Source organism: Ictidomys tridecemlineatus, chromosome 8, assembly GCF_052094955.1.
Source record: "Ictidomys tridecemlineatus isolate mIctTri1 chromosome 8, mIctTri1.hap1, whole genome shotgun sequence".
In the NCBI taxonomy this organism is placed as follows: domain Eukaryota; kingdom Metazoa; phylum Chordata; class Mammalia; order Rodentia; family Sciuridae; genus Ictidomys; species Ictidomys tridecemlineatus.
The window spans coordinates 33,693,418-33,710,617 of record NC_135484.1 but is presented as its reverse complement, the minus strand read 5'-3'; the positions used below and the strand labels follow the sequence as shown (position 1 = coordinate 33,710,617).

Sequence of the window (17,200 nt, the reverse complement as noted above, 5' to 3'; positions counted from 1 at the left end):
TTTTTAAAAAACTGTAAGAACTGTCCTTTTTTTAAAAAGTATTTCCTTTGTGATGAGTCATTATAGTTCCCTTCCCTGAAAACACGCATTTGAATCCCAGCACAGTTATTCCTTAGCTATGTGTGGTCTTAGGGCAAATCCTTTTATATCTCTGTGCTTTAAATTTTTTCAGTTGTAAAATGGATATTTCAGTCTCATAGCTTGCAAGGATTGAGACAAAATATATAATAAAACTATAAAAAGAATACATATGGGTAATTAACATGGATCTCCTCTTGATATTTTAAAATCATTCTTCTAATTCTCTAAATCAAAGGTAAGTATGATCAAGAGTCCAAATGCACAATAATTCAAAACAACAAATAATTTTGATTAAGCAGCTTGCCCAAAGACACCTGTCACTTTATAGGTATGCCTGGTGTCTCCTTAGATTTGCTGTGGAAATACTCTACACAAAGTACACACATGATCCTCTTTCTCCTGATAGCTGAGGAATAGTGCAAGCACTGGATACATCACAGGAACTCTGCATTAAGTTTCCTAAAATTACATTGCAATGTGTTTCCTTTTCCTTTCTTAGAAGTAAATTTAAAGTTTATTAATTTATGGTTTATGATATACCATTACAGGCTTCCATTAGAATTCTTGCTTGAAACTATCAATGTTGGCTATTTGAGTCACTAAAGCTTAAGTCAATATGTAAAATTACTTATTTGCATCTCCCAAATTTTGATCAAAAAATCCTTCTCCATTAAAAAAATTATCTTCTAGTAAACTTACATGCAAAATAGAAATCAACCCTAAATTTTAAACATACACTTTTAAACAAAATTGTTAAAAGAATACACCTCAGACTTGGAAGGCAAAGTCCAAAGATTTCTACACCAGCCCAATAGCAAACATACTGGAATCAGCGTTTTCTTCTAAAACTCGGAGAATTTATTTGAATATATCCATATTTTAAGGAATTATGTGTATTTCACTTTTCACCTTCCACTCCTTGTTCACAGGGCTGTCATGCCAACAGGCATTTTTATGTGAGTAAGAAAAAGATGTTCCCCAATCTTCCTACATAGTGGAAACTATATCAAGGGCATGGCTGGTAATTAGAGGACAGGCAGAAAATCAGCCCCACTCTGTCCTGGACCCATTTCAGCAACAATCTACACATTCTTACACAGTAGCCCTGCTATGGCAATATCCGAGTGTAACTAGTCCTAGCATCGGTCTCTGCCACAAAAACCAAACCTACCCTAATATTGCCTTCCAAGTCATGCATTTGACAATCAGTAGAATAGAAGATTTGTTTCTGACATAGAAAAGGGAGAAAACTCTTTAGACATTCTCCTATTGGAGAGGTAGTGCATTGCCCCTAGTCATCCTCATGGAAGTGCTTTATCCAAAAAAGTTGAAGAGTTACGTTCATTCCAAGTGCATTAGAGAACTACTGCCCATGAACTTATGGTTCAAAGAGTTTTTATAAGATGCAGAAAAAAATTCTCAAGACTGACCAAATGATGATTTTTCTTTACATGAAATTTCTCAACATGATATTTAACTTTAAATAGAAAAAAAAATGCAGGGAATAAAAAGGCAAGGGTCCTGTTCCACCTACATAAAACAATTTTTATGGTAATGGCAAAAATTAAAGTAAATATTCTCTCAATTATATATTGAAATTCCCTTTTTCTTTTATAAAAGTTTATAATTAAGCCTTTACAACTACTCCATAAACTTTGGCCCTTGAGGAAAATAAATCAGTGCGGAACAATTCATACTGATTATAAGAGCCTCTAATAACACTTATAATAAGTGGCATTAAAACATATGAATATTAGAACAAATCATTTCAAAATTATATAAATCAGAAAAAAAGCCCTTAGAGAAATAACTAGAATTTGAGTTGGTCTATCTTTAGGCTAACAAATAGTTTAAGTCACCATTAACAACTTATTTAAAAAACTCTACCCTTTGGAACTACAAAAGATTAAGATCCTTAGGCAATAGTGGGTTGTATTTATATTAGTGAGTCTTAGGATTTTCATTTTAAATATTATTAACCTTATTAATACACACTCATTAAACAGAATTTGGAAAATGTAGAATAGGAAACAAAAAGATATTCATTGTTTCCATTAATCAAATGAACCTTAATCATCTGTTTTGGTAGAAGAAATGTTATAGAAAAACCTAAAATGCAAAAACCTAGTAATATGAACAACCAACACAATAAGTTAATAAAGAATTAAAGACTTTCCCTCCCCATCAGTCCTTAGAAGTCTTTTCCTTTTAAACTTCTACTAATCTTTCCAAGGTAAACATCACATTGTTGTACTGTAAATAATGAAAAATCACTATGCTACGTCCTAAGGGATATTTAATGTAAATTATCCCAGCTGACCTTCAGCGTGTCTCTGTTTGCATCTGGCAGGAGGATGACAAGGAGGTTCAGAGCCTGCAGTTGTTGCTTCTTGGTTGGAAGATCTGTAGATAGATTAGATAGATCTGAACTCTTTTCTTTCTGAATATTTTTCTTTATCTTTTCAAGCAAGAAAGTTATTTGGCATAAACATTACAGTAAAATGTAAGATGCAACGATGACTGAGCAGCAAGCCTGGTTGAGAGAGTTTGTGGGAGATCAGTGGAGCAGCTGCCAAGAGCTTCCTCTCCCTCAGAATGCTCACTTCCAACTGTGATCATATGACGAGCGGCCTTATGTTTGCAGACACAACAGTGCTTTGGAAATAATTTTAACTTCTGTGAGATAATTATTCCCCAATGAAAAGACACAGAAGATTGGACCTTCCATGACATGGCATCAGGGTGCATCTTGTGTTTCTTTTAATAGTGAGTGAACAAATAACATGGGAAGAGTCCATTAATTTCAACAGGAATAAGTAAAACAGGGTCTTGGAACACAGTTGGTGTTTAATATGTGTTTGTGCAATGAATTAGGAAACCAAACAGCAACTAAAAGTATCTAAGAGCTACATTATAAACACTGAATCTATGATCTTCAGTAGTCCTCACCCCATTTAAGTAGTATTTATGTACATTTAGAATCATCCCAGCATTTGTCAGCAATCAATGTGGTCCTTTAATCCATATTCGGGAGATGTATGCAAAATAACACAATTTAACCATTAAAAAAATATTTTAAGCAGAAGATGGTTTCCTTTGTTTAAAGACGAAATCTGTTTAAAAAATACTTCTAAACATATTTCATGTTTCCCTTATAAATTTTGAAGAAATATTATGGTACAAAATGACTCATGAATTCATCTCAATATTGTATGCTTTAAGAATAACCTGGAACCGTTCTGATTGACATGGTAGCTCACCATAATTATTAACAGTGTCCCTCTTTCACTCAAAAGTGTCCCAGTCTGGAAGCTAAAGATATGGTTGCTTAAACATGTTGACAGCGTTCTTTCTTTTTTAATGGGCTCTCGGAGTAAAAGGGATAATTGTGCTGGTACATAACCCTTATAAGATCGCTGTGTTCCCTGAAAAGGGAATCAAGAACTATAACAGACATTAACTTGGAGCTTGACCAAGACCACAAAATTGCAACACACAACTAGTCTGTGTCCTCCACCAACGAAGCAGCAAAGTGCTCTGTCCCATGCTTCCTCACAACAATTTCCAAATTTAATTTTTCAGGGAAAATGCTCAGACTCTACCACATCTCCTTGTGCTTTTATGACAACTGTTAATCCACAGCTTCTCCTGTAAGTGTTGCTTTTAACACTTGGCAAGGAAAAAAAAAAACCGCATCAGAGATCTTCTGCAACTCCTATTAGAGAAGTACTTAAGTTTCCGGGTTTTAACTTTCAATTGTATTGTTTAAATGCCAAGCAATTAACCTGTACCCAAAGAGAACATCCTGTAGTCTATTTACGCAGACATGTATATTTGTAAAAGAAAAGGGAAACAGCCCGAGGTATTAGAGCACCTACCGTCATCCATGAGTCAAAATGTGTCTACATGGGTACACCTGGTTAGCTGCCTCACCCTGCCAAATGCATTTAAAACAACATAGGTGGCTCTAGCATCAAAGAGGGATGGCACTTACTCTGCACAGCCTGAAAGGCTCTGAGATACTCTACGCTGAGCAGGGGTTGGGGCAGCTCCCGGATGAAGAGCTTCAGCAGGCTGGCTGCGTCATGCTGTTTGACACTTTCCCAATTAAATGTCCCTTCATAAAACTTTGCTTCTAGTTCTTGGCAAAGATTCTGAAAGACACAAGGGGGGGGGGGCAGGGGGGGATGGCTATCAGTAAGTGCATTTTTCCCCTGCCGAGAGAGTGATACGTTTTCTGCTTTACAAGAATTCCACTCTGAGAAGACATATTGAAGTATCAAAAGTCAATACTTCCGTTACTCAGAAAAATACTATTCCCACCTCCACCCCAGTTTTTCTTTACTAAGAAGAAATTGTACCTAAGGCCAAGATTTAAAAAAAAAAAAATTTACTCAAACTTTAGTAATGATAGAACATAAAAATTAGTTAAGTTAAAATAGTCCTTCCATTTAGGGGCTTCACCTAGATACAATTCTTCAAGATATTAAAACAAATCACTCAAAAGAGACAATTAGTTATTTAGAAGTGTATTTGTGTAACAAAATGCATAATCAATCTTTGCACCCTAAAGCAGAGGATCACCTCTGATTAGTCACCTCTGGGAAATGGAAAACCAAATCCTATAGCAAACAAGGCATGAAAATACATCAATATACCCGTCTTCAAATGCAGCCATTCTGCTTTCAACTAACTCAAGGGAGCATTCAGAGTCCACTTAGAATTGGAAATACCTACTCATTTACCTCACAGACTCTGCAAAACTTGCTGGCCAAACTACAACTAATAAGTCAATTTAGTTTAATGATCACTACTTTTGACATTTTTAAATAAATATCATGGCATAAATTCTATCATGTCAGAGATCCTGTCAAAGTTTGTTACTTCCTTCTATTAGGTGAAACCAGTTTGCCCCAAGATGGTTTTCATTTTCCTTGTAAGGTGACTTTTATCACATTATCTCTTCCCAACAGAACCCCATCCTCTACCTTCGTTATTTTTATAATTAGTGAAAAGCATGCAAGTAAAGTTAGAAATGGAGAGGTGAGGGCAGAGGGAGAGAAGGAAAAGAGAAAACAGAAAAAGGAGAGAGGAGAAGGAAAAGAGGAAAAACAGGAAGAACCAGTAAGGCAGGGAAGAGAAAAGAGAAAAGCAAAAATTTTGCTTCTTATCGTTAAATTATTTGTAATGAACCAGCTGCTGCATAATCCGGTGGATGACAAGAGGCTGGGTTAACCCAGCTGAATCCACTTAATTGGACGTTGTAGAAATTACATCTAGTTGTCTTTTCTGCCAGCCTTCCCATCACAAAGTAAAATCCACATATATTCACTATTCCGTACTAAAGTCAACCTGTCTTGGATCCTGTGGGGTTGCCATCATGCTGTGCTCATGAGGGCCCAAAGGCTTTGAACTGTCAACTGAGAAGCACTACTTGTGCTGACATAAGTAATATGAAGCCACATTACCTGTTTCCATTCTTTTGTAAGAGAACTCATTTCTTAAGAGCTGATCCCTAAATCACACACAATGCCCATGATTGACTGGTGAACTCGCCGTAGATGTTCATAAATGCAGAAAGACATCGGCAAGTTATCAAACTTACAAACAAGGCAAAGCATTTCCAGGGACCTCTATGTACCAGACATCAAACCCAGGGGACACAAGCTGAAATTTGTCAGCAGGGTATGTCACATTACTGGAATCCTATTAAAATGAGATCACTGTGTAGGAAGAGCCAAGTTGGCTGAATCTAGTGTCTTGGAATAAGGAAACTTATCACTAGGTAGTGCAAACTGTGGAATACATGCATAGTAATTCCAAATCCTAGTAGCACCAAAGCCCAGTAATGACAAGCAATGGCAGCATGCACCCACTGAGCATCATCTCATCCTGGTCAGCTCTGAAGTTGTCAAACAGGATAATAGGACTTAAGGAAATGAACAGAGAAGATCTCTTCCCTTGATCTTATTTATTCTTGGAGTTTCAAATTCAGTCAGACAATATCTAGCATGTGAGCAGTTTCTCTGCGCTATCTCAGTTTAGAGCCAAAGCTGAATTTGAAAGATAGCGTAAAAGAGATAGTAAATGACTGCTAACCGAACAGGAACTCCCTTTAAAACGCTTGTCTTGTGGGAGATATATGTAGTACACTCTGCCTGCAGGGTCATTCCATATCTATTGTGCAATCACTGGAAGTTTTATCCCCCAGAACAGGAGTTGGAGCACAGAGTTGAGAACAGGAGGATGCACAGGACCCCAAGGAGAAAAGAAAAGGTAAGGACAAATGGGGATCCAAACCAGGAAGTCTGGGAATCCCCTCGCCTCTTATCAGCATCAGCTGGCCATGGAAAGAAAAGGAACTGTGACGATAGGGAGTGTGGTTGGGACACTCATTCTGCCATCCCGCCAACACTAACAAAGTATGGGGACTATTGTCAAGGGCCATTCTGTGCCAGAGTCTTATGTTCCTGTAAAAATAAAAATAAAAACTCAGTTGCTATTACTCATCCTGATAAACCTATCACAACCCCCTATTAATATTTTGAGTCATCATGTTCTCTTTAGACTAGTGTTATTAATATGGCAATTTTGAAAAATAAAAACTTATAAAAAAAGAGAAGGGATTGTAGAAAACCTGAATATAAAGTGAAGTGTTAAGATGTTTTATTGTTTTATTTTATCCAATTTGTTAACAATAAGGGGTGGGGAGGACAAGTTGGATTTAAAATGCAAAAGTATAATTAAACAATAAAATTGTACATTAACAGAGCCAAAAGGTTACATTACCTTGATTCTAATGGCAGCTCCAGGTATTCGTAAGAGGCCTTCAGTTTCCAAACCTCCCTCTTCAATTTGAGAAATCAGCTGTGTATAAACAGAAAAACATGCTGATTTTGATATCTGTAACAGGTACATTTTAACATCTGTTTCATATATAAATAAATGAAAGCTGATTGCAATGACATGTACACTGGATTTTATGAGATTTTGAATGCTAATGCACCACCACAATTCAAAACAATAAGTCCAAGAACTAGTTATAATTTAGAAAAAGTTGGCTCTGGTTTTACTTTGCAACAGAAGTGTATAATTTCGCACAACAGCTGTGGTACTCCAAACAAACAGAACGAAGGAAGATGTTCTTTGTTTAAAAGCAACCAAGAACATCCATTTCTTCTGTTTTTCCAGCAACATATTCTGAAATAAAATAAATTCTAGTATCTGCACAATGACGTCACATTTTTAGTTTGTTCCAAGAAAGAATTACTTACAATATGAAGAAAAAAATTTGTTTGCTAATATTTATTTTTAAGTCTTTGATGATAAACTTGAATGTTCTTAAACAGGACTTTTAAATCAAACCAATGGCCAATGACTACACATAGCTCTCTCTTCTGGAACCCACAAATAAAGTCTTTTTGTTTTCTTTCTAAGGATGAAAGCCAGGTCCTCCCACATGCTAGGCAAGTGCTCTCTACCACCGAGTTATATCCCTAGTCCTTTCTCAGACAGGGTCTCACTGACTTGTCCAGGCTGGCCTCAAACTAGCAATTTGTTGTCTCAGATTCCAAGTAACTGGGATTGCAGGTAAGCACCTCTGCTCCCAGCCCTTATTTTTAAAACTATAAGCCAAAAACTCATTAAAGTAAGGCAAATGGGGGAAGTTATGGTGACAAACTATTGAAAGCTACAAAGAAGACAAGAGTGGTCAGTTTCTTAATAGGGTGATCTTCCAACTGGAAAACTAGAACCCACATTTCCTGGGCAGTACACAAATTGTTGATGGAGGTATTCTGTTATTTTTAAGGAAATCAATTCCACATCCTTAGTTTAAATACAATGCATTTATTAGCATTCTTTAGGTTTCCCTTCCTACAACCTACCCACTTTCCCCTTTAGCCTTCTCTTACTTCATCAGACAGAACTAGTCTGCCTCATGTGTAATCTCAGAATAACATTCTCAGCATATCCTAAGGCATAAAATCTTCCAGAGTACAAAAGAATGTTTTTCAGGGAAGACTCCTTTAATCATTAACCAAGGTGCCATAAGCCACATAGACCTGTTTTTCTCTTGTATATAAAAAGTGCCTCTTAAGAACCAAACTAGCTGTCATAAAAGAGCTCCTTTGACCTGAAATCAGTTCTATTAGGGTATGTGAACACTGGAAGCAATGGCAATTTTTCTTTAATGACATCACCTCTTCTATCCTTGGGCTAGGTGGTGTCAAAAGATGCTCTGATTTTTAGGGAGCTTGGTTAAGAATTAACCAAAGAATAGTCACAAAATTCTCCTAAGGATTTATTATTAGATGAAGTATCTTTGACCAGTTGAAGTAGTATGCGATTTTTTAAAAATTAAACCAGAAAATTTTTCAAATCCACATTGTTCAATGGATAGAAACTAAAAAAAAAATTAATAAAATATTTAACACCAGATTTATAAATATTCAATGAATAATTTTCATTTTATTTCACCTTGTAAAATTAACAATAAAACAAAATAATGTTAGATTCTGAAGCAAATTAGCTTTTAGTTTCTACTAAAAGCATAGTTTCTATGCTTTCTCACTTTCATTAAATTCACAAAAAATTGATCATGACTTCTAAATAACTAAATGAGAGCAACATCTGAATTTTCAATATTCTAAACTTTTTTATTATTCTCAAAAACTGAATTCCAACATCTGACAGAATCATGTGTGTATACAATCTGAATTTCATATTTTCATATTTCTCACTTTGAAAATCACACTTTTTCACCATTGCATATTACATTATTAAAATATACTATTTTGCCTTCCTTTTAATTTTCAAGACTTAAAATAGATAGAAAATTATAATACTGATCTATATAGTGAATATGCTAGTTTTAATAATTTATCTCATGTTCTATAATTTATCAGTAATTCACAGCATTTCTCAAAATATAGTATAGATTTATGTTAACTGAAAAATGAACTCAGGCTTTTTTGACACAAAGTATGCCTAGTACGGCCTATTAGTTTGTCAGTAAGAACACTGGATCTGCTAACTAGATTATAAAGTGGACTTTTTCCATTAAATTAAAATTAACAACATTTTATTTTTCAACTCCTTATGAGAATATGGTTTAAACCAAGTGCCTCTGAGGAAAAAATAAATAAATACCAAATAACAACTCAATGGTAGTGGATACGCTCTGCTAGTGGCCTTTTTTGGGGTATATTTCCTCAAACATTAAAAGTATAATCCTCTGAAAATTGGTAATGAATCTCTTTGTAGATTGGTGGTTTCTATTTCTTTCCTTTTACAAAACAGAGGGAAGACCCAATTGAGTTGTCCAGCTGATGAATCCAAAGGCACTTCTCAAGACAGACCACTGTGATTTGCTGCTTACTGTTCAGAGGGGACACAAGCAGATGAGTGTTACCTACAAGCAAACTCTTCATATGAATGAAAAGCTTGGAGCTATACCAATACTTCATACTAGCAGGCTGCCAGAGTCTAGAGAATGTTGAAGAGAAAATAATGAAAAGTAACTAAATAAACTTTAACAACAATGACAACAAAATAGTGTCAAGAGAAATGACAAAGGGAGATTTTTCTCAAGGGACTGGATACCATCCTCAGCCTGGTGAAGAAGCATCATTGAACCTTATGAAAACCTAGGCTCACAGAACTTCCCTGGTATAATGATGTCTTTGTGTGTCCACTTGGCTAGAGTGTCCATTTATTCAGTCAGACATCAGTCAAGATGTTGCAGGGATAGGATTTTTTCAGATGCTATTAACATTTAAATCATAGTTTGAGTAAAGCAAATAACACTCCAGAAATTGAAGGGCCTTACCCAATCAATCGAAGGCCTAAAGGCAAAACCTAGGATATTCCAAAAAAGAAGTTCTGCCTCAAGACTGAAGCATGAACTCTCACCCCAGGGTCCAGACTGTTTGCTCCACATCTGAGGCTTGCTAGCACCCATACCTAGTTGAGAAAATTCTTCAAAGTAATTTACTTCTTATCTTTCTGCATGAATCCCAATGGTTCTGTTTCTCTGCAGAGGCTTAGCTAACATACCTAGGAAGCATGCTGCCGAGATTCCCGTTCTGAGAAGCCATTTGTCTATAACGACTTACATCTTTTCTTGAGACTAAAAGAATTTGTCAGTAACCTGTATTTGTTACCCTCTTTCTATTAATCACAGGAAGCATTGACCACTATTCATACAGATACAGGTTCTGTAGGCAGTGGTTGTCAGAAGCTGATGAGTAGGATAAACCGCACAACAATGTTCATCAGGAGAGACAGAGATACACAGGTTTGGTGTAATGGCAAACAAGAGCAGTAAAGGTCACAATGCTAGTTGGTAAGACAGGGAAATGACCAATTTGGCATAGACTAAGTGCCAAGATTAAGCCTTAGGTTTGGATGAGTCTGTTGGCCTAGTCAACTGTGAAACCATTTCTCCTGCCCCTAGAGATTTCAGAAACTCATATGCCTGGACTGTTGCAAAGTATCCATAACGTGGGTTGTCCACAACTGATCCAATCTGCCTTCTTCAGTGTATGCTTCCTAGCTTTTATCAAATGTAATCTGTGCTTCAGGAGCAATGATGGCTCAGAGGTTGGGCTGGAATTTTTTTATTGCTATAGATAATCCCCTCATGAATAATTGAGTGTTGACTACCCAAGTGATTTGATAGTTTAGCAATCATTTTCTAATTCTACTTTATGGTTTCTTTGCCTACTTTGGACATAGGCACTGGTAAATTAAATTGGACATCCTCACTGTAAATAGGAAAGCTTGGGAAGTACATACAGGCATGAAATATTCATGAAGATTCAATTCCCTAGAAATTTATAAGCAGTTCTCACTCCTATGTATTATAGAATTGAAATCTCAATTATACAAAGCCAGCTAATATAAGACAGGAAAATGATGCCCAGTGATCACAGTTACAGTAATAACACAGAAAGCATCACCATGAAATAAAAATTACGAGCCTTCGAAACAAATTTGCCTCCTGAATAGAAAATACAAGTACCACAAAGTAAAAGAGACTATATAGTATAATAGTATGAGTACAAAAAAAAAAAAAAAAGGCCTACTTACTTTTTGAAAGATCAAGGGTATTCGAGTTCCCGGCACTTTTCTCTGATCTTGTTCTAACAATGTGGCCAGTGGAACACCAAAAAGACCAGAATCTGCAACAAGAAAACAAAATGCCTTTGTTTCCATCAATTGACTAATAATAGTAAATACAAAAAAAAATGTTAAGGCATAAGATTTCTGACACTGTCATTCAATTAGACAATTATTTATTGAGTACCTACTAGGAAAAGGACAAAACTTGGCCGGCCATTAGGTATAAATAGGTCAATAAAAAAACTGACCCTGCCTTATGAAGAAATATAGCAACAAACAATGTGTTAGCTTGTTGTTACTGTGACAAAATTCCTGAGACAAACAACCTAAAGAAGGAAAGATTTATTTGGCTCATAGTTTCAAAATTTCAGTCCATGGTCAGCTAGCATCATGGCATAAGGACAAGGTAGAACACAGCTCTCACCTTATGATGGCCAGAAAACAAAGAGTGGAATATGGGACAAGATATAGTCCCCAAGGGCAGAACTCTAAAGCACACCTCACTCCCTTCAACTAGGCCCAGCCTCTGAAATTTCCGTCACATCTCAATAGTCCATTAAATTGTGAATCCATCAACGGATTAATCCATAAAGTCAGAACCCTCATGATCTATTTACTGCCCCAAAGCCCCAGCTATGAACATTGCAGCACTGGGAAACAAGTCTTGAGCTAACACATGTGCCCTTAGGGGATGTTCCATATCCAACCAGAACACTAAAGATTGAAAAAAAAAAAATCACTGAAATAATTAGTAAAGGGAAAATTGCTACAAAAGGAAAAACAGACTCCTGTGAGAACATATAAATATTCAAACAATTTACTAAAGTTCAATCAAATTAAAAGTTATGGCTGAAAACCAAGTATTACTCATCTCTTCTAAATTGACATTTAACATTCTACAAAACAGCTAAGTATCAATAAATGCCATTTTGAGAAATAAGCCAACTTTATGATCCTATTCTACAAATGTTTCCACTTTAAAAAAAAAAAACACTAGATATTTGGTATTCTTTATTTAAAAAAAAAAAACCTACAGATTTAAAATTTAGTCAGTAATCATTCCAGAAGAAATGATAGTAATTTACAAAAATTATAAATGATATTATCTATCATATGCCTGGAGTTTGGTAGAGCAGAGTTCCTACCCAGAACCTCCACCTCATCCCCATCACTGTAAGTGGAGAATTACCACAGACGAGATAGCACTTCCTTTATGGCACACATTAGAGGAAATAAAAATCATCGGTAAACATGAAGAAGGGGGTGACCTCGTAATCTGAGGACAGACATTGGACAATAAGATGCCACTCACAAGAATTCTAGTAACACAAGAAGTAACTTTTCAGTTTGAGGAATTAAGAAAAAATGTAACTGAAGAATGTCAAGTGTCTAGTATATAGTGTAAACAGCTTAGATAAGCGATGAAGATTATTTTTTAGCTGGGTGTGGTGGCATACACCTGTAATTCCAGCAACTTAAGTGGCTGAGGCAGGAAAATCACAAATTTGAGGCCAGTCTCAGCACTTAAATGAAGAGGGCTGGGATGTAGCTCAGTGGTACAGGGCTCCTGGGTTCAACTGAAACACCAAAAAGACCATAATCTGCTACAAGAATTTTTTTTTTTCCAATACTGGAATTTCTATTGTTCCATGGAAACTGTGATAGCTTTAATCAGAGCAATACTTCTCTGCTAGAATGGAATCCTTAAAAACACAAACATAAAAATCATGAGGACTAGGTTTCAGTTATTTAAATTATATTTCTATCTTTTAATTGCAGGTTTTGTGATGAGATTCTAGAAAATCATGTGAAGTCTTCTTTCTCCACAAGAGACTCATAAAAAAAAAAAAAAGCACCTTTTAACCCAGAAATTCATCATTCCAAGCCTCAAGCTAGAAGATTCCTAGGAACTGAACACGGAATGCAGTCCACCGTGCGTCCACTAGGACAGAGGATCTGAGGGAAAGACATTTCAGTCCTATAGAGAAACGGCCGCTAATATTTAAACCAGGTGTCTACTTGCCTTGGCTAATGTTACCATAGCAACTCATAGTCCTCATTCATGGTGTCCCTTTAGGAAGCACCTTTCAGGTTAAACAAGAGGACAAAGAGTCCTACACCGTAAAGCTTTGTCAGTAGAGAATTATCTGGATTTCCAGACCAATAAAACCCCAGAGGAACAAAAACCAAAGACGTATTCATTCTTTATTGTGCTACAAAATATAAATTCTATTTCTGTAATAGGTAAAGCAAGCTGCTTACAAAAGAAAAATTACACATATATAGGATTAGTATCATCTAGGGGTACTGTATGTATGTCATAATGACATTTTCTTAATAGGATAAGAAATATTTTCAAAATGTAGTTACAACTCTCATGTAAGTGAAGAGAGGGACAAAATACTAACTACTCCAGTATTTTCTAGCCAGTGATAAGCGAGAGTCATAATTTAGGACCAACCAGCTCAAAGTCATTTTTCAAGATCTGAATTTGAAAACAAATGTTTTTTATTAAAAAAATACACAGTTTTCAAAGGAGAAGGCATAAAGTTATGATTCTTTGATTCACAGTTTCCTTCTGTGGGAATTATTTGATTATGCCTTTAGTTTTTATAGTCTCTAAGACACAGTATATTTTTATCAAGTTACTTAATTTTTGAAGGCAATGTTTTAGAATCTGAACTCCAGATGTATTTGCAGATGTTGCTTTGATACCTGCCCACAAGAATACTGCTAAAAAATCCAGTTTGATGCTTTAAAAGTCAATCTAACTATTTTTTTTATTTGAAGGTTACCTTTTGTTTTGATTTTCGCAGCTTTCTGTTGTTTCAGCTCGATACCCAATACATCATAGAGAGCGGTCAGCTCAATCAGGGCTAAATGGCAAACTTTCTTCATGTCCTGGGGTGCAAGGTCACCAACCTTGGTGGTGCCCGTTTTATCTTTTGGCAATCTGAAATCCTAAAATAAACACCATTAATATCGTGAAAGCTTACAGTATCTAACCATTTTTGTAATGCAGGAAGAAAAAAAAATCACAACTCTATATAAAGAAGTTACACTCAGATTAAATGACAAGGAAAGCCATGATAGAATTTTCCCAGGCAGAATGCAGAGTGAGTGATCCTGTCAAAAGGGTGTGGAAGTTCCAGAATCTGACAAAGTGAATGAGATCATGTACTGGGAGGGCTCCTATCAATACTACAGATCAAGAGAGTAAGCTCAGAAGATGACTACCAGTTAGTGGTTCTTTAAGAACCAAAGATTAATCAAGCATATGCCTGTAATCCCCCAAAACTCGGGAGACTGAGGCAGGAAGATGGAATGTTTGAGGCCAGCCTGGGCAACTTAGTGAGATCCCGTCTCAAAAAAATCAAATAAAAAGGGCTGGTGGTAGTATACTCTTGAGTTAATCCCCAGTACCACCCAAACCAAAGCAAAATTGGAAGTTGGGGGATAATCAATGGGGTGGGGGTGGAAGAGGAGGAATTACATGATATGATGAGGATACATAGGAAGAAGAGAAATAGCAGCATGAGTGTGTGCTTAGAATGTGCCAGGTACCCTTCGCATACGTTGTGCATCTTCTGTAAGTAAAAACATGGTAAGGATGCTAAAGGCTACGGGGCGCGGGATAGCAGCTGGCATGAACTTTAAAGACAGGGCCTGCCAGTCATCCAGCTGCTTACCAGATATGCAACTTGGCAACTGCTTAATCTTTCTTTCCGCAAAATGGGAAGAGAGGGAAGAGAGAAAGGAGGAGGAGAAAAAGAAGGAAGCCACCTAATTTAAAGTGCTGTTGTGAGGTTTAAATGTCACCACTTCCCATCGACTTTTATGTGGTTGCTCTTATTAGTTATTATTATTTTCACAGCTGAATACACCAAAATGGAGAGGTGCCACTCGGGACCACAAGCAAGTCAGTGATATTAGCTGTTTTATGCATTTCTCAAATATCATCTAGTACTCTAAACATTAAACTCATTATATATAAGAAAACAAGCCACAAGAAAAAGAATTTCTTTAGCATATTTAATACATGCTGCAGTCTGCCCTGTTTGCTGACTAAACCAATGATCATTTTCTAGCAGTCTGATAAAAAAGTCTTTCATTAGATGACATCGTTGAGGTTTACCCTTGCCTTCTTCATTTAATTGCCAAAGATGTTCAGTTGATTCCCTTTTATTCTCTCTGCTGATTTTTGTCATTAACATCTCATGGCCTAAATATTAATATAAGCAGCAGGTTAAAGCATGGTATCATGCAGGTCCCCAATACTCTTTTCAAGAGGTTTAGAGGTCAAACTTAATTATTATAAAAATTGACAATTTTTGAATTAATAATATTAGTTGAATGATTAATTTTAATAATAATTAAGACACTGTCTTGCCTCTCCTGCTTTCATTTTCTCCTGAGTGCACAGAGAAATTTTCCTATGGTAAACGATGTGGACCATTGCAACAGATAATGCAGGAGGAGCTAACCTACTAAGGCCAAATATTGGAGATGTGCTAAAATTAAAACTACGCCACACTTCTCAATTTTTAGTTCTAAAAAAGCAAGGCTATTTTCCATTTTTAAAAGGGCTTTTATGTTAATGGTAGCAATTACTTTAAACAGACTGTGTGGCACTAGGGATTAAACCTGGGGGTGCTTTATCACTCAACTACAATCCAGACTTTTTTTTTTTTTTGAGACAGTGTCTTGCTAAGTTACCAAGACCAGTCTTGAACTTGCAATCCTTTTGCCTCAGCCTCTTGAGCCACTGGGATTCCAGGTGTGTGCATGCTACTATGTCCAGCTAACTTATTATCATTATTATTATTATTGCTGTTGTTTTATTATTTTGTGCCACAGATTGAACTTAGGCCTCAAGTATGCTAAGCTTATAATTTACCACTAAGTTACACACCCAGCTCCTTAATTTAAGTTTGATATAAACATCCATAGGTGCAACCCACATAAACAAACCTCTTTGAGGGCCTCAATAATTTTTAACAGTGGCGAGACCACAATTTTTGAGGGTTACACTATTTCCTGAAATCTATGGCCAATGTCGTTCAAGCAAACTCAACTCTGAGAGCCTTAAAAAAAAAATCCACTAAAGAGAGAAAAGGTCTCTGTCTTAGCTTTGAGTAATCTATTTTTGTCCTATGAAAATATTGAGTAAAATAAGAACAGACCTCATGGAAGATGGAGCCTAACCGAATTCCCAGCACTGATGTGGAAGGCCTCCATAGTGCTGGGAACAGTGGGTGAGTATGTGGAGCTGGGCACAGGGGGCAAATCTGTCTCCATCGCTTACTAGCTATGTGACCTCGGGCAAATACCACCACTTCTGCACCTCAGCCTCTTTACCTACAAGATGGAATAATGCCACGTTCCACCATATAAAGCTATGGTGAGGCACTCATGGCATATAACAAGCACTCAAAAAGGGTTAAGTATTACCACTGTATTTCTTCATAGAACTTTTTAAATAATGTCAACGTTTCATGATTTTCCATTAAGAAAAAAAAATGACAAGATTCATATTTACTTTTTACTACATTCTGCCAAAGTCTCAAAAGGGTAAGAATGACTATGGCGGTGTTGTAGGTATGGAAAATGAGGCTTGGGGAAAGGGTTAAATGTGGCCACACGGTCAGTGACAAAATTACAGATGCAAATTCAGATCTCCTCAATCCCAAATTCATTAAATCCAGTCCTCCCAGCCCCATTCACCTGGCAGGCAGAGGGCAGAAAGCAGCAGGCAGGAGGAAATGTAGGTTGGCAGGTGTTGATGTAGGACTGGGAGCCCCCCCAAGGACAGGAGGCTACATCTTAATCACCTCTCGTAACCCTGTTGTATCGTAGACCTGGCACATTTCAGGAGCCCTGCCACTGGTCTAACAAATGAAGACACTCACACTACAGAAAGAAAAGCATATACTCAAACACCACACCAATGTTTTGATATTCTGATTTTGCAACTTTTACTAAGCTTTACTTTTTC

General features: G+C 36.5%; 1 protein-coding gene across 3 annotated transcripts in view; it reads right to left on the bottom strand.

Moving 5' to 3' along the window:
* Arhgap18 (Rho GTPase activating protein 18) overlaps positions 1 to 17,200 on the bottom strand; it is a 169,586-nt gene that overhangs the window by 19,893 nt on the left and 132,493 nt on the right. For all 3 annotated transcript variants that reach the window (XM_078019193.1, XM_005335362.4, XM_021733311.3), the window contains exons 6-10: positions 14,001 to 14,166; positions 11,173 to 11,264; positions 6,871 to 6,948; positions 4,076 to 4,235; positions 2,402 to 2,484 (exon numbers count right to left, since the gene is read on the bottom strand). In XM_078019193.1, the coding sequence (XP_077875319.1) occupies positions 2,402 to 2,484; positions 4,076 to 4,235; positions 6,871 to 6,948; positions 11,173 to 11,264; positions 14,001 to 14,166 (579 nt within the window). The remainder of the gene's footprint in view (positions 1 to 2,401; positions 2,485 to 4,075; positions 4,236 to 6,870; positions 6,949 to 11,172; positions 11,265 to 14,000; positions 14,167 to 17,200) is intronic.